This window comes from Athene cunicularia (assembly GCF_003259725.1).
Source record: "Athene cunicularia isolate RWA chromosome 5 unlocalized genomic scaffold, athCun1 chr5_part3, whole genome shotgun sequence".
NCBI lineage: Eukaryota > Metazoa > Chordata > Aves > Strigiformes > Strigidae > Athene > Athene cunicularia.
In genome coordinates this window covers 2,516,383-2,538,856 of record NW_020799103.1, presented here as the reverse complement: position 1 = coordinate 2,538,856, position 22,474 = coordinate 2,516,383, and the positions used below count along the sequence as shown (strand labels likewise).

The 22,474-nt window shown below is 38.5% G+C and overlaps 1 protein-coding gene across 1 annotated transcript in view; it reads left to right on the top strand.

The window, feature by feature from the left end:
* Positions 1-22,474, top strand: part of LOC113481301 (spondin-1) — a 159,969-nt gene that overhangs the window by 17,258 nt on the left and 120,237 nt on the right. Inside the window, exon 3 of the mRNA XM_026850825.1 lies at positions 14,962-15,095. Coding sequence (XP_026706626.1) covers positions 14,962-15,095 — 134 coding nt within the window. The remainder of the gene's footprint in view (positions 1-14,961; positions 15,096-22,474) is intronic.

Here is a 22,474-nt window from a genome sequence, read left to right as displayed (position 1 = left end):
AACAAACAACCAAACAAAAAAAAACCTGGTCGAAATAAGAATTTTTTTCCCTGTGCAGTATGCTACAGTGCAAACTCGTTAGACAATTAAACCCTTTGGAAATTTCCAATAGAAAAGTCATCAGCACTTTACATGCAGATAAAACCGAAATCTGCGATTCTTTTTATTACATTTTTTTTACAATAGCTAAATAATAAAATAGTGAAGCAACAATACTTGAGGTGATGAAAAATCAAAATATTTATATTCAGAATGGTTTTGAACACATTTAAATTTTTCCAGATGCTTAAAAATGATGTTTGAACAAAATCACGGATTTCCAGGGGGAAAAAATAGTTTTGACAAAATTATGTTTCGAAACTGGAAAATTGTGTAAAATAATGTTTTTCCTACTACTTGTAGTTAGTAGTGGTAGGAGTTCTAAATTTCAGTGTGTAGCGAGAAATGCTACCAAGCCAATTAGAAATATAATTTATTTTAAAAGATACCTTTGAAATAATATGTCTGGGTTGTGGTTTTTTGTTTTTTTGGGGTTTTTTTTAAATCTATTCTATTTGAAATTGGCTTGCTAAGGTCATGAAGGAAAGCGTTGGAAACGGAGCCAGCATCAATACAGCTTTTCCTCATTTAATTCACATTATCATTTATTCTGTTCTTCATGTTCTCGATTCCATACGCATTTGCCTGTTTTGTAGCGATGGGCTATTACTGAAAAGGTGGTTGATGCTGGAGATCTGAAATTTTAAATTTTCTTTATTTGTCAAATTGATTTGGAAACGGGTTTTTCTAGTTTCTTAATGAATATTTCAAAAATCTGGGTGTTTTCCTCCAAAGATGTACTTGTGTCTCTCTCGGTCTATGACTGTATATATTGAAGTTCTTCTTGCCCTAATGAAATTTGAAACGAAACAGCTTGATAGTCTTGAAGTACATAGTCATCAGAATTAAATCCCTTTGAAATTGAGACGAAGTTGTGGGGTTTTTTTCTAAAGGTAATTGTGTTGTCATCTGCATGTATGGCGAGATGAGAGTACAATTTTTTTAATTAGAAAGTCTATTTACAGCCAGAAAGGTGACACGCATAAAGACGTGTATTTCAAAACAAAACACGTCAAATGATCAGGAGATGAAAACTTTGCCTAACGCAAATACATAGGGTTGCTCGGAAAGCTGCTTGCAGCTTTAGCTCTCCTGTGACGGCACAGTAAACCTTAGTTTTTGTCCTCGCCTCTGTCTTACCCTGCTTCTGCTCTTTAGAAATTTGCTGTCCCCCATGCAGTTGTTCATGGAAACGCGCTTAGAAATTCCAAATAATTTTGGAGAGGGGTTTATCAAAATCGCTGCCTATCATAATTTGGTTAAAAAAAAAAAATAAAATAGGTGCGTTAAGCACTTGACAAAATTCATGGTCCGTGAGTTAATGCGGGAGTACAACTAAGTGAACAGTTTTATTCAATTTATCACTCGAAGCAAAATGGAACCAGCGTATCCACCGAGAGCTCTGAAGAGCTACGGTACTCGTGTGGGGTGGGAGCGCTATTTTATGTGCTCATGCAACAGCAGAGATGGAGCCCTTTGCGTTTTACAGACGTTTTGTAGCTTTTTGAAATTAAACAGGCAGTGATGTCTGCGCAAGAAGATGCCACTTATTTTCTTGGCTTGATTTCCTCTAATCATAATGGTGTAAAACTTGAGCCCACCTGCACAGGAGGAAGCTTCTTGGCTGAGGTGTGATGATTGTCGGGCCGTGTTTAGTGACGGAGAGATGCATTGAACAAGCCACAGCTTTACCACTGCACCTGCCTGGAATTAATATGAAAGCAAGATACCACTATATATATACATATATTACTTATTTTTCTTTTTAAACCTGGCAAAAGTTGTTAGTCCTTTCAGTGTTAATCTGTGTACAATTTGATACAGTTCCATTTCGGTTTACAGCTCATTTTTTTTTTCAGAGTGCTTCAATTTACAGAGCTATGAAGAATTTTATTATGAGCTTTTACCAAAGTTCTTTGTCGTTCTGTTTTGTTGTCGTCTTCAGAATCCATTTCTGCATGTTTATTTTCCTTAAGGTTGTACAACTCTCCAGTAGACATTTTATACCAAGATGAAATATACTGCTATATTCAAGAGAATTTAGAACTTTTTTGGGAAAAAAAAAACAAACAAACAACAAAACCCCCCCGAAAAAAACCACCACAAACAAAAAAAAAACCACCACACACAACCCTTGAAGTTTTAAATTACTTTTCTTTCCAGATACTCGTGTCGTTGTTCCCATAATGAAAATTTGTGCGAGTCAGTGTTCAGATAAAAGTGCCCAAACCGTGTTTTAATACAGATGCAGTTTTAATATTTGGTGGTGTGAGGCTTTTGTTCCATCCCAAGCACTTAATCCACTTGGACTTCAGTCGATGTTTGAAGCGAGCCCACCGAACTCTGGAAAAGAAATCTGAAGCCTACCGACGAGACTCTCCTTTTTGCCAGTGTGTGGCTTCGCTGTTGACTGAGAGCAGCGTGTCTTTCTGAAGCAGAATCCTCTCACACCGCGGGGGGAGAAAACATAACTTTTTGCTTCCCTCGAAACTCTCAGCAAGCCGGTTTAATTTACCAGTAGGCTACTCCAGGTAGTGTGAAATTAGAAAACCTTGGACACGGAGGCAGGCAGGGGAATTGCTCGTGAATAGACTGCGCAGTCTGTGATGCTCTCCTAAAGAATTTGAGAATCTGTGCGTTGGTACTTCACCGGCGTATCAACAGTGCGAGGAGCTATAGCCTGGATTATTTTCTCTTGATTCTGCCTATGATGCGCAGGCGCACACACACACGGAGAACGTGGGGGCTCTCTAATTGCTCACAGCTACTGTCAGTGGTGCCACAAACCCTTCCTGCCTTTCCGCAGCTCTCCCGTGCGAACAGAATTCCTGGTCTGACAGTTGATGTAAACTGTGAGGCAAAAAAGGTGCGAGAGCTCTTTTAAGGAGGTAAATGCCGCCTTGAATTTATCTGCAGAATTTCCGTAGTTCCAGATCGCCGGTGGTTTTGCTCCGAATGTGGTTTTAGCGGTGGATTGAATCTCTCTGAAACGGATTGTGTTCTGTACGGAGCCATCCGAAGGCTACGGGAATTTGCGTGGAATCTGCGTGAACTAGGTTGTGACTTACATTTTGGCATTGAGACATTCATGAGGAACGTGAATAACACGTGTGCCAGAGCTGCTGATGCTTCAGAACTCCCAACGTCAAGCAGGACAATAATGCCGTTAAAAATACGTGTTTTCTGTAATCCTTAAATCCCTCCTTAACTCAAATGAGGAGCTCCGAGTGAGATAGTTATTCTTGGCAGCATATCCATAATGCTGAGTAGTGTAGTATTTTTCTAAAACGTTCAGGCTTTTCATTTATCCTTCAGACTAAGCAACCGAGAAATGCTGATCTAGTAAAATGTGAGGAGTCACGTTTTACTGCGTATTCCAAATTACTTTCATCAGTTCTGGGGTACCTAATAGAAGAGGTGTTTTCTTTGTACATTACATCAAATGTTATGTTGTATTCTAGGAAAGTGTCACCTCTATAGTAATATTATTATTGACTATATGAGGAAGGAGGCCACATCTAGGTTTAAGCTTGTATTGCAGTTTGTGCTCCGCAGAGTCGTACTTACAAAAAGTTCCTTTGGCTGACAATGAATACTCTGAAAAATGTGAGAGAGGGGAAGGCTGGGGAGGCTGTTACCATTATTCTGCAAGGAGAACCCGAGATGTAGGAGCGTGGCTTCAGTAGAAAAGCTTTGTGTGTCATTGGGCACTACGAAATTTCTTCCTTACCTGGTATTTTATGTGTCTCCTCAAATTTAACATTCACTTTCCTTTGACTGACTGGTCCTTCGGCGCTGTTCTATTCTGAGATATTGTTCCTGAAATAAAAATGGCGATTCCCGAGTTTTAAATTGAACTGACAATGAACCCGGAGTTCCTTGCCCTAGAAATGTAAATGGTAAGTGCCAGCGTGAGCAGAAGATAAGGGCCGTGTCTTCTGTGAGAGCCCACAGCAAGTATTTCCCTTGCACTCAGGTTACCTGTGCATTGCTCCTTGTGATGCGGAATGTATTGGCAATATACAATTGCAGCAACAGTATGTGAAGAATGATAATCTTATCAAAAGCTAATCACGTAATTAATTTCGAAGGGAAGAGCTCTGACAGCAGTGTCGTTAACACCACCTGTACTGGACTACCGAAATGCGGCGATGATGACTCTCAACCCAGTCCGTGTGGTTTGTTCTGATATGAACGTCCTGTTTTCCTGACTGCTGTTAGTTAAGCTTTCTAGAACTAATGATAAGGATGGTGAATTTAGGAGTAGATCATGCTTTGTGTTTTGTTTTTTGTTTTTTTGGTTTTTTTTTAATCGTGAACATGGGAACGTCAGTGTTTTAGTTATTTACATCTCTCAGCTGTTTGAGTGCTTAAAGCTTATTCTTATGGTGAACAGTAGCTCTGGAGCTCTGAATTTTAAAATATGTTATTGACTGGCCTCGAATGATGACGAGATCCGTACTAATGAAATCTCTATTAGTCGCAGTGAAGGCATATCCTTTGAAACATTTATAAAATGGTATTTTTGTGCAAAGAATTATGTGCATTGACAGAAGCAAAGGCACGTGGGCTTAGGCAGGTCACGACACTTGCAGAAAGGAAAATCCTAGTACTAGTACGAAAAGCTTCATATAGTTTTGACAAATTATTACAAATGTGCTGAAAATATTTTGATTTGCGTATAGCAAAAATATAAATGCTGATTTCTGGGGATTTTTTAGCTAAAGTATGTCCTCACAGCAATCCAGATAGTCCTTCGGCCTTCTACAAGCATGTCCGTAAACATAACTTTAATTTATCCTGGATTTAGTCCTGCAAGGTACCGAGCTCCGGACTTTTTAATGACCTTCAATTGCGTGCTTAGCATAAGACCTAAAAGTTGTTTTAGGTGGGTATTCATAAATCCTTGTTTAGTGCTGAGAAAGGATCTGAATTAATTCTTTACTATACAGGTTTGTAAAATGTGGAGAATATTTTTAATGTATTGTTAGAGGCTGGTTAACGTGTATGTGCTTCTGCATGCATGAGTGGCCCTCTGTGACAACCAAGGATTAATCTTTTTATTCACTAAAAGCTGTCTGTGAAGTTTTGGCGCTGCCAGATGCAGTAACACGGCCAGTGTGCCCATGCTACTTAAACATCAACTCTGGATGGAGATGCGCTATACAGTGATGAGCCCTAGGGCAGGACTAGGCCAAGTCCAGGGAGGGAGCTCAGAGGTCTGTCTGGTTTATCCCTTTTCAAACAAGGGCATTGGTCTGTAAGGATTAGAAATAAATGCAGAAGGAGTTTTGTAATTTGTTTTTAATTGAATATTTTAAAAACTTCTAAGTTAGCACTCTCAGAACTGATGTGATCTTAGTCCTGGACCAGCAAACCAATGTCAGAAGGGATTCTCAATATTTTGGGGGAAATGTTTTGGTTTCTTGTCTCTTCAGAAAGAAACACCAGTATAGTGATCCTTTTAATGGAATATATCAATTTTTCACTTTTTTTTTTTTTTTTCTTTGTTGGGAGAACTTTCATCCAGATATAATTTCCAGTCAAAAGAAGATGTCCATCACAAGCATCAAAGGGTTTTCAGTCTGGTTGGAAAGAAGGTTCAAGTGTCTGAGTCATTAGAACAGGGATGGCACCGTGGAATTTTGCAGCCCTGGAGCGTTCCTCCAAGCAGCAACGTTCTATTTCAGGATTGATTTCTCCCAGTCTCTTACTCTTGGATCCATCCCTCTGCTTTGTAAAACACTTCACTAGGCCAGCAGGGAAGAGTGTGGCTTTGCAACTTGGAGGGAAGGTCATCAAAATAAACAGAGCAGAGATTTGAAGACAGATCAGCGCTTTCATTGCCTGACTTCAAGCCAGATTTTCCCTTTGGCTCAGTGGGTTTATATGTGAGGTAGAACGGATCGGAAAAGAGACTGGTTGAAGGTTATTCCTTTCGTTAAAAACTCACACTGCCAGGGAATTGTCTGATTCAGAATGGGTGTATGAATCTGCATCTTTCAGATCGGGAAGTAGAGTCTTGGATGTTAGTCCCAGGCCATGCTTTACTAGACTGTCCCTGAGCTTTTGCAAGATAAATAAGTAAATAAATTTGTCTTCTAATCCCAGTGTGCAGCCAAATGAAAATATAAGCATTTTTCGCAAAACAAGGTTCAGTGTTTTGGGTTTGGGTTTGGGTTTTTTTTTAGAAATATTTAAGTTTCCATTTTAAATTAGCCGTGCTACAATCCCTCGATGCGCTGAAAAAGCACTCTTGTGTAAAAGATGCAGTTGTCGAACTGGAGTTCTGCCAGGTTTGTTTTTGTTCTGCTTACTGGCTTCTGTGGGCATCAGTGCACCAGGCTGGGAGATCTTTGACACAACTTGGCTGTTCTTTTTACAAAAATCGAGACGAAGGGTTTGGTACGCAGGGGGGCCACCCCAACTTTATGGCTTCCATGGAATTCCCTGACTTGAATTTCTAGTTGACTCTCTAAGCCACTTTTCCATCTGATTTGAACTATTGGCACATCCCAGAGCAGGCTGGAGATCTGGCATCTCCTATTTAATCAAAGAACTCTTCTTTATGAAGTCTGAGAGCAATCTGAGGCATAACAAGTTGTTAAAGATAAAAATAGGTATGGGGTTTTTTTTTTTACAGCATTTAATATATCGTTCTGAAAAAAAGAGCTCAATGTCTATATCCTCACTTCGCAGTTGAGAAAGAGACTGCACTAAAGTGATTTGAGAAATTTGTTCAGTAATAGAAGTCATTTTACTTCTAGTCAAGTGTTGTATCCACGCGGCCTTATTTTATAATCTCTTTTATGAAGCTGTGAAAGCATTTGTTTCTTTACACAACCCTCCAATGGCTTTATCCATCTAGAAAATCGGATTAAAATGGACTCTTAAATATGAGGAAGATAATTGCATTATATATAATTAAATAAAAGGGCAGGAAATATATTTAGGAGAGATGGCAACAGGGTGTTTTTTCTTTTCAGAAAAATGTGTGCATTGTAGGCTTAAATGAGAGGCCTTAACTGTAGCGGCTGCACAAGAAATATAAAAAATCTTGAAGATTTTACTGCTGTAACAAGTGATTGTTGAGCAACATTTCTCCCAGGCTGAAGGCGCTTGAGACATCACCTATCAAAAGTTTTTTTTTTTTATCCCCCCTCTGTGAAAATCTGGTATCAGGTGGAAATAGTGGTTATTTTTTTCCAAATAAATGATCTTCATACTGAAATAGTTTGACAAAATAACATCAGGGTATACTATATATATTATATAGATATAATCCCTCTGCAAGAGTATTACACAACGATTGCTGCACGTATCTTTGAAGTTTATTGTGGTTATAGTCTTATCTGAAATGAGTTATGTTAGCTTTGTGATCTTGCATGAATCGTTTGCACTCTGATCTTCTGGTTACAAGGAGGGAGAGAAAGTAGAAATCCGTGAGAGCCACTGAGAAGCCTAAGTGGTTGTGCTCTTTTTTTTTTTTTTTTTTTTTTTTAAATTTTGGAATTATTTTCTACAGCTGCTATTTTGGGTTGGCCTTGGCCCAGGTGGAGGGAACTGCAGCTAGATGACTCCTCTGATGAATGCTGACTCTGTTCCTGGGGGCCAGCAAAAGATGGCCAGGGCAGAGCCTTGCTCGGTGTCCCCATCACCCTCACAGGTTATTCTGGTTTAGGGCTGCGATAGGTCAGTTCTGCTTCTTAATCCTTGCAACAGACTGTTGAAAGTAACAGTTCTTATTTTTTATTTGACTAAGCGTTCATAAAATTTGCCCTTTTTTCATCTGCTTGTGTCACGCTTCCAAATGTAAACTATATTTAGACCGTAAAGGAACCCTAATTTCATTGAAAAGCAAGTCCAGGCTTTTAACTACTGCCTGAACGGGGAAAAAAAACCAACTGAACCCAAACCCCAGCCCACAAGTGAATGTGTGTGAATTGTTCAGCATAGAGTCTGACCTCAGTAAATTTACTCTAGATTTAGGTCTAACTCGATTAAATTATACATCAAGGTGAGCCAAAAGTCCCGTTTCTTTGAAACTTAAATTTTCAATCTTGCCCAGAATCCTCGTGCATCATTTCAAATGTTGTGAAAGGAGCTGCGTAGACCGAACACAAAGCACGAAGAATAAAGTCAAGGCATTTGTCATGCAAGGCACAGAGTGACTCATTGCTTTTGTGCACGAGTTCACAAGACGTTCCTTCACACAATTTACTCCTGCTGACGTCCCTAATTCTGCGACTAATTTGTATGCTCTGATGCTTATGCCAGGGCACTCTCTTTGGCAAGAGTCAACTGGTGCGCTTGAAATCTTTCTGCCAAGGTGTGAAAAGTACGTTCAGCCTACAAAATAATTCCCCGTTTCTGATGAGGATTGTTGGATAGTACTGGATGTGTTAAGAAACTTATCTGTCGAGGGATTTTATACTATTTAAAAAGAATTTGCCCTTGCTGGAATTCAGTGTTTTATTAACATGAAACCAGAGGATTTTTCTGAATCAAAACAGCTACTTTTTACAGAGTTATGGATGGAAGTCAGTCAGTTTTACATCTATGAGAATCACAACAGCTTTCTGTGCCTAATATAGTTTCTCTGTTAGAGATGATAAAACTAATATGTTATCTGGGAAAAGCTGAATTAGCTGTCAAAACTCACAGCAATATACTCTGATAAAATAGCTTAAATCATTTTACCCAACCATTTTTTTCCCATAGATGTTGATGTTACAGTCAAGGAGAAAAATTTATAGGAAACAGGGATTAAAGTTTGGACCTTAAATCCACGCTTTAGTGACTACTTAAAATTCTCTCAGTTTACAACAGTCTGCGTTCGTTCATCTGTTGAGTTTCATGAAGAGCTTTTACTTAATTGGCCATTTTAATTTTACAAACATTGTCTTCAGCATAATCCTTTCAATTCAACGTGTTGCACCGTTGATTGAGAGTGGTTCAAACTCCAGAAAAAATATACGGTATAACACTTTACGTTCAGTGAATGCTGTCAGGTTATTGTGATCTGTCTCTGTCAATATACATCTTGTCTTTTTGCATATATTGGATTAAGTAAAGAAATGGCTGGTTTTGTGAAGCTTTCCATAGACAGTCTCTCAGGCAGGAAAGGTTGTTTCGTGTAACATTTGACAGGGTAGTGCTTTATCTTTAATGCATTTCAGGTTCTTGTCACATTGAGCGGTTTTCTTCCTCCTTTTGTTTGAGCTGTGCCTTGGGATAACCTCGCTCCTGCCCCGTGGTAGGTGTAATACAGCTCTGAGGTCTGGTTAGACTGACGAGCAACGTGTAGTACAGTGTGACTGTATGATTCTTAGAGCAGAAGTTTTTGGGACACTTCAAGGCATTAGTCTCGTACAGGATTCAGGGTTGGCTCAGTAGCTTGTTTTAACTTTAGCTGAACTCTTGGAAAGTTTCTTTTAAAAAGTTGTGTGAAAGCAGTAACAACACAAGTTACACGCCTCTACCCACATGTCTTTGTGTGTCCATCTACCTGCTCACTTTTCATCCTAAAGACCATGTAGTTGGAATCACGGTTGGTTTGTTTGGGGTTTTTAGGTTTGGGTTTTGTGTTCTTTTTTTTGGGTTTTTTGGGGTTTTTTTTAATTATGTGTTTTGGAAGATGATTTATACACCCCAGACTTGATCTCACTGTCTGGCATCGTACTTATTTGTAGAACAGGAAGGGTCCTTACCCCATCATCCCCCCTCCCCTCCGTGATTCCAACTACATGGTCTTTAGGATGAAAAGTGAGCAGGTAGATGGACACACAAAGACATGTGGGTAGAGGCGTGTAACTTGTGTTGTTACTGCTTTCACACAACTTACCATCGTGTCATCTAATACATTTCTTCTTCATTTGATAAAGTTTGTGCTCAGGTAATGATTACAGCACTACATTTGATTCCCAGTTCCAATATTGTAAGAAATCTATGTAGAATGTGTGCTAGAAGTGACTGGAACATACTGATAATCTACGGGTGTATTTTATCGGTGCCTTTCTTCGATAGCTTTGCACACCTTTCTCCAGTGCCCAAGGGTGTGGCCAGTTATCAGAAAACTCCAGTCTTCTGGTGCAGTGCTAAAGATCTTACTGGGAGTCCAGCAGGGCTCGGAAGTGCTCAACAGCTTTGAATCATAGTCAGCATCAAGATTGATTACTGACATTTCATGAGAAGTCCCACTTCTGATTCTTCTACATAACGACACTAAAGAAAATACCGTGTCCTTTAGTCAAAGAAATTGGCTATGCGAAGCGTATCTTTGAGGTAGAATTTTTTAAAACTAACTTTGTACATCATTAGTTTTCCATTCCACATCATAAGTTCTGTTCTAGATTAATCCCTAAAGGCCAAATATTATTACCATTATGTAGACTCAATGTTCTTTTTATAATGGGAAAGTTTCCTCAAGGAGAAGATAATTTTGCAACATTATGGGAGTCAGATTCCTTTTTAGCTTTTCCAAAGAAGAAAACTGCCCACAAAAATGCTTATCTTGTGAACTTTGTCTGGTGGTTTGGGTGTTTTTTTTATTTTTATTTTTTTTTTAAGAACTCAATTGTTCAGTAGAACAGCTGTTTCAGTGGGTGGAAAGCGATGATGTGTCCACAGAACAAGAAACGGTGCTGAAGATCCTAGCCAGTGGCTTAAACTAAGGAACTGGACACAAGCCAGTAGAGGATTTATGTAACTTCATCTCCTTTTGTACTTGATGCTAATGCCTTTCTTTGTGGTATATTAGCGTTTTGACATTAAAAAAAAAAAAAAAAAAAAAAAAAAAAAAAAAAAAACCACCTGATATAAATTAAACTATAGAGAGGGCGGCTGCCTGGTTTTGTTTATTTGACTGACAGTTTCTAGAAATCAGAACCAGACAGCAAGCTCTGTCAGTCAGCATGAAATGTTCCAATTCTGAGAAAAGAAAACCGCTCATTCATCTGTTTAACGACTAAGCATTTACCCAGTCCTGCTTTTCAGGAACACCCAACACTCGTCCTCAACCTCATCAATGTTTAGAATATGCAAAGAATGTAGGACTAAGTCTGGATCTGGTAAATTCTCCCTTTTCACATCCTTACTTCTGTGTTTGTAGATTTACCTAAGATCAGTCAAATTCTGCTTTCTGTGGCACTCGTTCAAGTCCAGGTTAACTCCAAGGGTCTTGTTCAGGATTTACACTAGTTTCCCTGAAGGAATAAATTGGTCCAATAACACTATAATCATAATGAAAGAAAATGAAAACAACCAAACCAAAAAAAAACCCAAAACCCAAAACAAAACCCAACCCCAAACCGTCACTCTCTACACCATAAACTAAGCAGAACATTAAGACATAACGTCATTGCGTTTGTGGATTCAAAAGAATTAGTCACATAGAGATCAACCCCCTCTCTGATATCTCGGATTCTTTGGCCAAGTGTTTATTTTCGTTTTGAGGATTTTTGTCCAACATGTAGTTAATTTACTGCCCCATTCCTGAAAATGAAAGGATTCCCATTGCAGATAACCCGGGGTTTAGAAACCGTAATTTTGCAAACGCTACCTTTTAATCTGCGTGCCTTTTCCCTGCCGGTTTTTCCTTCATGCCTATGTGGTCTGACTTAATTCCAGAAGAAAAATCAGTCTTGTATTATTTTCAGAGTTGGTGTCTTTTTCTTCTCCCCAAAGTTGGCCAGGACACTATTGCTTTCTCCTGTGATACGTGCGATTGCAATAACTCACCCACCACCCTAAAATATCACGTCGTTTGGAATCCTGTTGTGTAAGTAGTGAACCCTTTCTGTATCGCCCCAAGAACTTTTCCGTGTCCATGGACGCTCGTTTCTTTATTAAAAAACAAAACAAAACATCTTTTTAACAAATGTCTTTGAGATGTGTTTATCTGCAGTCCTAGAATCTGGATAATCCTTTTGAGTTTTATAGAATATCTTAATATAACTTCAATTCTTTCAGATGAACTGTCGTTGGAGCATTTCCAACTAGTTTGAAGGTTTTTACTGTATTGTGTAAACACTAGGAATGTTTATTAAGAAAGCTTCTGTCTTAATTTTTCTTCAAAGGAACTCTCTTTGGAGGACCTTATTCTTTTATGGTCAGTTTTTCCAAGTGACACTTCTTGCATAAGTCGTCTTGCTTTGATGGTTAGGGATGCAGGAAATTGTGATATAGCCCTGAGGTTCAACCACTTCCTGTTCTTCCAGGATTATGTTCTAAAATGCAACCAGAACTTGAAAGTTATTTCATTATAAGCATCTCTATTTCTTGAGAAAATTCCTAACTTGCTAGGTTGCGGGAACTGGGTAGGACGTAGAAGTGCAAAATATGTCTGCATCTCTGTGTTCATTAGTTGCTACTGGAAAAGGGTGTGGATGTGCTCCAACCTAACGAGTGTCTAGACTTCAAACAAATATTTCAAGTTCTTGTTTTGTGGTAACCAAGAATTTGACTCGTAATAGCTACTCACATTTGCTCACAACTTCTTTCTTAAGTATTAGTTGTTAGATTTGGTTTTGTTGTTCCTGGTGATTCCATTCATTGTTGGGGGGCAAAGCAGGATGGAATCACCTGGAGACCAGAATTTACTGAACGTGCAAATGCATCACAGATGGGTCTACAGCGATGACTGCTGGAGGAATGATATTTAGGGATATGAAAGCAGCTGAGTTCTTGTCAACTGGAAATAGCAGTTCTGCCCTTTGAGAACACGAGTTCATTTCAGTTGGGCTTCTTAAGAAACATTCATTGATGAAGTGTGTGTCAGACAAGAACTAAACTAGGTCCGGAAAAATCGACATGTGTGAAAGGGTCATTGATCATTCAATAGCTTTGTGATCAGTCTATTTAGGCTTTGTAATAACTTAACGTTTCTTGACCCGAATTGAACATATTTTTAAAGCTTTTATCCAAGAGTGTGAGTTATGATATCACAGCAGCAGTTCGCACCTGAAAAGAGAATACGGAGCTAGGATAACATTTACAGTAATTTGCAATAGTTCTGTTTTTCTAGGAAAACTATCCTTTTAAGAACTTTCAGATGACCTCTTAAGAGCCCTTTCAATATCCTGCTTTTATATAATGTACAATATTATTTATTTTGTATGCGATAGTATAAAATCACCCATTCTTCACTCAAAGCTTCCACCAAAATTGAGTTTGGATTGAGAATGAATTACGGTGAGATATGCACAAAAGGTCAATTGATACGGTCCTGAATCATTGAGACAACCTTTCTGAGAGAGAAAAGTAAACAGTTTAAATTCTTTATTTAACTGTTTCAGGAATAAGACAGACAGAATAAATACAGGTGATGGCCACGACAGGATTGTAAATACGGGATTTCTTGATGCTTAAGTGCATTAAAATGTATCAAGTGGAAGTAGAAACCGTGCAGTGCCAGCTTAAGCCTACGCTAGATCCCGTGCTTCTCAGTAATTCATGTTAATTAAAACCTAATCAAGTAGTAGCTGTACACATTGTGTTTAGTTACACCGATTCTACAAAGTATTAAAAGAAGTTGAAGAGTATCAATGGGTTTAGGTTTAAAACTCATTAACCGTTGCCCTACTGACCAGAGTTTCTCAGCACTCCTTTGTGCCAGTGCCTCTTCATTCTGCCATGGAAAACCAGAAATTGGTTGTTGGCTCAGCTGAAAACGTTTGGGAACGCCGGCAGTATCAATGTAGATGCCCGCTCTCTAAAGCAGATCTAGCCTAACTAGATACTGCCACTTCTTCAGAGTGTGAAATAGCAATTTTTCTGTCAAAACACTTGTTTAAAGTTATGTTTACTGTCAAAAGCCTTTTTTAAAAAATTATAATCTGTTAAAGGTGTATGTGCTATTAGAACCATAGTTCTGAAAAAACTCCTTCAGAGTTGAGTTTTGTTATTGATAAATAGAGTTTCTTTCCCAAAACGGTAAGGTTTGTAATTCGTTGCCCAAATCTTGACCCAATGTAGCGTGAATTGTGGCTTCATCGAAGGAAAGTGGACCACTGAGTGGTTTTGAAGATAAATTTTGCAACATACCAGCAATTGCCTGTTTCCAAGTACAGCTTGGCAGCTCCTGACGGATTTTCTTTGAGATCTGATGAACAGAAGGCTTAAAGTACAATCCACGAAGCACATATGTAGCGAGAAAACTATTTTGTCACAGACACCTTGGAGTAAAATCCTTAGAACACCAGTTCTAAATCAACCTCTCTGGTTTTGTGTTGACTTCTACCATTTAAACCTCAAACTCCGAGGTTAAACATCAATCAGTCAATCAAAAAAGCAAAAACGTGTGCAGGTTGATCTAAATAATGATTTCCGAATTAGAAATTGTTATGATTCACATATTACTTCTTTTTACCGGGAGATTCTTTTGAAACCTTAAGAACCTTACTGTTTAAACAAACATTAGTTTAAAAAGCAAACAAAATTTAAACAAACTGAAACCCTTTATTCTCTAGCATGTTCCATCTGTCCTAACCAGTCGCCATATTAATAAATAAATAAATAAATAAAAATTGATGCATCTTTTATGATTTTCAGTTCTTTAACATTTTCAGGAAACTCCAGTAATCAGAATCAACAAAAAGGCTTATTTGCCCCCACGCTCGGAAAGGACTAACTTCTGTTCACTTAGAACTGATTTGTTCTTCTGTCTTTATTTTGTGGGCTTTTTTGTTTTCATTTCAGTGAGCGATCTGCATGATATAAATAACTTTAGCATAGCGCTGAGCTAAGCAGAGCGTGTTAGCGATGATCCCACCGAAGGACAGCATGAACGGAGGAAACATATTCGAGGGACGTCGGCTGCGTCTGTCCCCATCTTTTCACGTTCTTCTCTTTGTATTTCCGTAGATCATCGATGAAGAGGAAACACAATTCATGAGTAATTGTCCTGTTGCTGTTACTGAGAGCACACCCAGAAGGAGAACACGCATTCAAGTGTTTTGGACGGCTCCTCCTACCGGTACAGGCTGTGTAATTCTGAAGTAAGTGTTTTACGGCATATTAATTAAATGAACCGTTAAAGTAAAATTCGGTTAATAATAGATGCAATATTTATTAGACCTGCTGGAGTTCTTAAATAATTTTTTTTCTCCTTTGACACACTTGGCCAAGGATAGTTCTTCTTGCACAGTTCAACGGTAGCAACTTAAAGCCCCCGGGTATTCAAAACATACTCCAAGCCTTCAGTAACCATTGAATTGGTAACCCTAATTAAACTATGAAGTGCCACCATGGTTGGGTTAGCTGACTGGTACCAGTTCCCATAATCTGTTTAGGCAGCTAAAAGAACATCTTAGAAATCGAACTTCATGGGAAAAGGAAAAACTTTTGTTGTCATGACCAGCTATTTACAGTGGCCGTGGTGATCTTAGGTGTGTACGTGCTGGTGAAAGGAAGTTGTTAGGTACTTCCTAGTAAAAATGATGTAAAAAATCCAAGCCTTGCTCCCAATGGTTGCTTTATTGACCTTAGAAGATAAGTAACTGCATTCTCGAGGATAGTTCAAAGAAAGAATGAAACCGTCACCATGATTACAAGTTTCGGGTGCCAGGAATTAACATCGTAACGTGGCGTTTGTTTGCGCTGCGGTGCGGTCCTCGGTGGTACCGCAGGCAGCAATCACTGAGGTGGTTTTGGCATTAACAGCACTTACATCTCTTTCTTTCGTATGTAAAGCTCTGACCACATCTGAATTAGAATTTACAGTCAGCAGTCTTTATAAACCTTCTTCGTGGTCAGCTCCCTTAGCGGAGAAACGCTGGATGCAGTTTTCAAACCTATTCGGTCATTTGTGAGAGTTTTAATGATATAAAACCAGAAGTCTAAAAGTGGTTATTTAAAACAATTAAATCCAAATTCGTGATGGAAAAATTCTTAAGCCTTGAACAGTAGAGGAAGAAAAAGTCCTCAGTATTTTTCTTTTTTTCTGATGGAGTGCAAACACTTTTTTTATTATCAATATGTATCTGTTCCAATCCCTGGAGACTTACACGATCATTTTCTTTTAGAATTTCCCAAACAGAATGGCAGCATTTTGGAATCTGAATCATAAGGATACACTTCGTCCTTTTCACTATGTCCTGGTCTACTGACTTCAATATATAGAAAAGTCAAGTGTAATCACAAGTTAAACACAGCTGATCCATAAAAACTTATTACGGTTTTACTGCCAGAAATTGTGGTGGTTTGGGGTTTTTTGTGGGGTTTTTTTGTGTGGTTTTTTTTTTGTTTTTTTTTTTTACATTTCATGGTATAATTAAGTACGGAGGCTTCCAGGAAGTTTCTCCTGGACCAGCACTGAGGTTTGGGAATTTGTTGTTTGTAAAGTCCGATACCTTTGATGGAAGCACCGGATTGCCTACATTTGGCTACTTGTCTTCTCGGTGCTTTCTAGGTACGGTGCACGTGACCAGGTTGGTTGTGACAAGGGTACAAAGACACAGACAAATGGTAATCTGTAGTTCTAGGGTTCAGCAGGGGATACTGAACCTTTTGGCATGAGCACATAGGCGTGTAATGCGAGCTTTCTGGATGGCTGCAAAATGGAATGTTTAGGAGAATAAACATGTATTTGAATTTGACGTATCACTGCTTTCTAAAATATTTTTCTGCGTGAAAACTTAGGAAAAAACCAAAAGAGAGTAATAGATTAACATAAAATGTTGCACTCTAATTGCTTAGTCAGAACAATTCGCCCATTCTCTTCGTTCCCAGTAAGTGATGACAGTGAAATAGCCTTAAAAGTTCAAATCCTTCCAGCCTCTTTGTGGAAACTGGCAGTGTCCTCGGTGTACTTCTGGGATGCGAACAATAGCTGAGGTTTTGCTTGTCCAAATGTTTAAGCCCATGCTTGAGTCTCACCGAAGACACGAGACGGAAGGCTTTGCTTGGATATTACGCCCTGCTTGGGAAACCCTCCAGCCTCAAGCCCTCTTTCTACTTGCCTCGGGTAGGGTGGGAATATCGTGCAGCTAAATCCGGTTATAGGTAGGTACACGGACTCCAGCGTACCAGCTCTTAAAATGATTTCTGCAGGTGGATGACATGGAGAAACAACACAGCACTTCGGGGATGGCCCCAGGCACTGCCAGACAGCTTTAAGCACCTTGGTTTTTTAGGCTGACCTAAGGGAAACGGAATGCGTTTTTCAGCCGTCAGATAGTGTAGTGAGCCTCACCACAGCGCTACGTCCTCGAATAGAAAGTTTTTCTATGTGGAACAAAGTTGTTATAGACAGATAAATCGACAGAATGTGCTCGGATCTTAGCAATAAGGATTCACTTGGCTGCCTCGGCATCCGTGCTAGCTTCAGAAGCGACTCCAGTATCAGCATAAGCAGGAAAGTGCTTAAAACAGTATCTTGCTTCTATCGTCAAAGATATATATCTATTTGGAGCATTCTGAGCTGTGATGCTGTGCACAGTCTACTTGTTTTCACGTTCACAATACAACATTTAATCCTTCTATCCCTATTTACTTTCCCCTGTTTCTTGGGGCTGATCGGACATGAAGGTGGCATGTGACAATACGGGAAGACCAGGTCATTTCCTTCATCTACTGAAAAAAGTTTTTTTTGTTTAAAGCTTATTTATGAATTTCCGAGCTCTTCAGGATGCTCTTGCTTTCTAGCATCTTTAAAAACCTACTCTTAAAACTTTCTAGAGAGATATTTACAAATATTTTTCCCATGTGCAATTTATATGAAAACTAATTGTGTAGAAACTTGAGCAGTGGCAGAGCCCGGTGGTACTTACGTCATCCCATGGAAGTGGAGGAATTTTCAGGTGTTTGAGCCCTGACTTGGGCAATCTGTTTGAATAATTTGTTTAATTGAGTCCAAAAACTCCTTTATCTTTTTAAAATAAAATTTAAAAATTCTGCATGTAGGCCGTTAAAGTTAACAGGTTCTAGTTTTCAGCAAAAGTAGAAAGCACGTGTGCATTTTTTTTATATATATCTGACAACTAATATTCAGAGACTGCTTAATTCTGTAAAAAAAACCAACTAGCCAACAGAGATTTATCTAGTTTAAAAAGGAAAGTCTTAAATATGGATTTCAATTAGTGATTTACACCGTTGATCAATAAAAGACAATGAATGTTTGTTTAAAAGTTTCTTGGTAGTGATGGAGAATCACCTCTTTAAAGTCAGTTTTAGCCCTAGAGTCCTAGGTTTGACTGGTTAGTTGTATTTCCCAAGACAAAGTGTCTCAGTTCAGCGTGGTATTGGATAGGTAGGTAAAGGTCTGACCCGTGTAATTGTTAAAAAATACAGGAAAAAAAAAAAATAGCTTTCCGCAAATATTTTTATAATTCTGTAATATAGAACAAGAGTGAAAAAATTTTGTAAATAGTCTTGGCTCATCACATATTCAAATTTCATGGTAGGGAGAATCTTGTTAATATCTAAACTGATTAAATTTGTCAGCTGGACGAGATCCCATGAAGAGTCAAGTATTGCTAGATGGTAATTATCTTTTTCCTCCTAGCATTTAGTGATTTTTTTTTTTTGCTGAGTCTGAGATTAATTGTTAATATGGTAAATGATGGCCACATGCAGATAAATTATATTCAGTTTACCATTTAGAAAAGAAACCACAGTTCCCTGGCTTTATGGAATAATTGAGTTTTCAGGCAATGGATGTGACTTGGATGGTAATTCTAACAAAAATTCTTGCCGACAAGTTATTTATTTCTGCTATATGTATCATGCTTAAACAGCCAACAAATTAAAATACAGTATCTGTAAATAGTGTTTATTACCCTTACTACTTGCAGAAACCCACTGTATTCATCATAATGTCTCTGCTGTTTGTCTCTGGAAATGTTTGCTGAGCCACATCCAGGGAAACGTTCTATAATTTTTGAGGAACGGTGTGAAACTTGCTATTTTTCTATCTACGCAACTATCTTCATGACTTCAATCATATTGGGGTTGGTTTGTATGTAGTTAGAGAGTAGAGGAATTTTAAATAATCGCGGTCTTCCAAATAGAAAACTATGAACATATTTAGTATATCACGTACGTATTGGCAAAATCTTTCGGGTAGTTGGGCTATTGTGGCAAAGCTGCCATGAGGACAATTTCATTCCTAGCCCGGGGCTCCGTGCCGTGGATAAAATCCTGTTTCCTATCCCTGTGTGGATTCTGGCAGTCCTCTTGCTCTCGAGCCCTCAAAGCTCCGGGGGCGAATAACTCCTGCTGGAGCTTTTAGAATGTCTACTTCTTGACTTCTTGTAACTTCAAGGATGATTTTCATTCGGGTCACTTGACGGCCCTGAGTAAACACTACACTGAAATTGGAAAGACTAAAAGACGATCCAAACGCAAAGGAACCAAAAGTCACGAACCCCATGAGTTCATAATGTAGATACTGAAACTGTCTTGATATACAGCCAAATCTCTTCACTACTCCCCAAACTCACGATGAGGACCATCCAGGGAATCCTTGGGCCAGCAGCAGAGCACGAGGCATCAGGGGAAAACCCACAAACCACGGGAGCAGCTCTGTGCTCTGTAGATTAGCAGCCCACCAGTAACACTCCATTAAGAAAAGTCTTTATCAGAAATGCCAAATGGAAACGGTCAGAATTAATCTCTCTCAATAGAACTGTTGATATTCTGATTCTCTATCACAAAAGCAAGTGGCACAAATTTACTCCTACCGGAAAGAAGTTTCGGTCGTCGGTGAGCTGCAGAGTGGGGCCTGCATCAGTCTTGACGCCTTTAAATGGGTGGAAGCTACAGTCACGCTTCTGTCATTATTGCCAGTCATATAAAAGGAGCATCTGATAGGTGATCACAGAATTGAACTTAATAAAACAATAAAGAAAAAAGAATGACGTACAGTTAGAGATGACAAATTTGTCTGTTACTTTTCAGGCTTGTCCTAAATCCCCCATTAGTATCTATGAAGTGGGGCAAGATTTTAATTTATTCAGGTTATTAGACTAAGGTGATTAAACAGTAGAAGTAGATTCTTTGCTCCTCTCTGCTCTCATCACTAAAACATTTTTTTTCTTTGCTAGACTGTACTTACCCCAATAAGTGCAGTTTTCCTTGATTTTTAAGGATTCTTAAGAGTAATACTAGCTCCGGTCTTTTTACACAGTCTTAATTGATCGTTTTTTTAAATGCTTTACATGGGATCTGTCCTTTGAATGCATACAATTTGTTATGAGGTGAATTATGATGATTTTACCTGCTCTTTTAGGATTCCTGAATACTTGTGGTTGGTATTTCCCGAAAAAGATTTGTGGATTTGTACATACTTAAAAAAAAAAAAAAAAAAAGAGAAAAAGAAAAATCACAGTTGATTTTGAAGATGAGCTACTAGTACGTAGTTGAAGAGCCATGAGGAGTTCACTATAAAATGATGCCTCTAATTATTCAAAGTGTAAAAATAATAAAAAAAAAAAAACCCTGCTTGTTTGAATTATTAATATTAAGCTTGTTATTCAGTCTTTTTCATTTATCCTTTCAGTTTTCCGGTGTGATTGTCCAGACACATGCCAGCAATTTTACCTGTTCATTAGAAATACTATTACTGTACAATTGAGCAGAGTTATAAAGCGTTTACAGAAAACTTTCCATTATGACTAAATATAATGGCCAAGGAAAAAAAAAGAAAACAACAAAAACACAACAAAACAGAGAACAATCTGCAATCCTTGCCTACCAAGAGCTCTTAGTAACAATTATATGCTGTTTATGGAACAAGAAGATAAGTTCTCACATTATAAATAGCTATATTGATCTTCCCAGTAGAATTAATGAGGCTTCTGCAATGCAGAGAAACGATCAAAATTCCTGTGCTGATCATCTAAAATCCCCCAAATCGGTATCTTCCAGTTAACTACCACGCGACAATGGCGGTAGCTTCTGAACTTCATTTTTGATCGAGATAACAGCGCTATAGCTTAATATTTATTTGTGTGTAGCTTAAAAGATTTTTTTTTTATGTGGAGGTTTTACGTATTTCTGCACAATTCAGCCAGCAGTCTAAGGGATCTCCATGCATCCTAATCGTCCCTGGAACAAACACAACCTGTGATAGCTAGGAAGCGTCTTAATCTTCCGTTACGCGGTTCTTGCGACCTGCTTTTGTTTCTCCCCGTTCTTCACTTTTGGAAGCTGATGTTAACCAAGATGCGTGCTGCTTGAAACGGCCAGGGACACCGACTGGGAGCGAGCAGGTTGGGGTCTGTTCCTGTCTTTCACACGGGGTTATCTTGTGCAGCTCAACTCATTTTTCACTGCCGCTGTTGTCTGAAAAGCAGCTAGAGGCCAGGGACTCTCTTACAAAACGCCTCAAGCTAGAAATGATTGCATGTTACTATTGCACTCTTCTAATTCCTTAAAAATAAATGTTTTGCTCATCCGGCTTTTTTTTTTTTTTTTTTACAAAAGAAATAGGGTGAAAATGTAAACTTTGCGACGTAGCCGACTTACAGCCCAATATTTAATTTAAGCTAAACACACACAAAGGGTTTGCTTGTATTAGGAAGAACAACCTTCTGCATTTCTCTACAGCTTCTATATTTATAGCAGCTCTAATATTAGATTGTAAAAATGCATATTTGCATTTTAATATATACAATAGCAACCCCCTGGATCTACTGACCGAACACATCTGCATTCGAAACAAAAATCTGTTTCGTTTTCTCACAGATTTAATGTTGTTTAACTTCTCAATGGGAGCACGTGGATTTGGAAAGCATTGTAAATTGATTTTCTTGTAATTATGTGTTCTTCCAAATATTTTTTTTTTTTGAGTAGTACAATTAATATAGTAATCCTATAAAATCTATCTAGATTCATTCACGTTCTGTTTTGTTTGCAAAAGCGTAGTCTTGCAAAGCACTTAAAAGTTGAAAGATGGGTTTGATTTGTTGAGGAGTGTAAAACGATAGAAAAACAATTTGGGGGGGGGGGGAAGAGGAGGGAGAGGATTGTGGTCTTTCCTCTAGTGGTGGGGGAATATAGTTATGGCTTTATTAAAATGCGATAATTTAATACTAAAAAAATATATCAGCGTTATGGCACGCTTTGTGGTAAATGGAAGTAACGTGCAATTACTCTCATTGGTCCTTATGATTCTGACTTTGCACGGATGCTTGTATTTTTGGAAAACACGCTGTTTAACAAAAAAAAAAAAATCTTCAAAGCGTCCTTTGACGTGCCGCGGGGTAGGAATGCAGGCACTAGAAATCTAGAACATACTTTATAGCTAAGACGCTTTTTGATCATCGTTACATTTTCCCCAGACTTTCTGGGGGGAACACTGCAATTAAGATTATTCATTAAGGTTAACAGTTGACACACATGTAGCTCTGTGTTTACGTGTTTGATACCTAGCCAG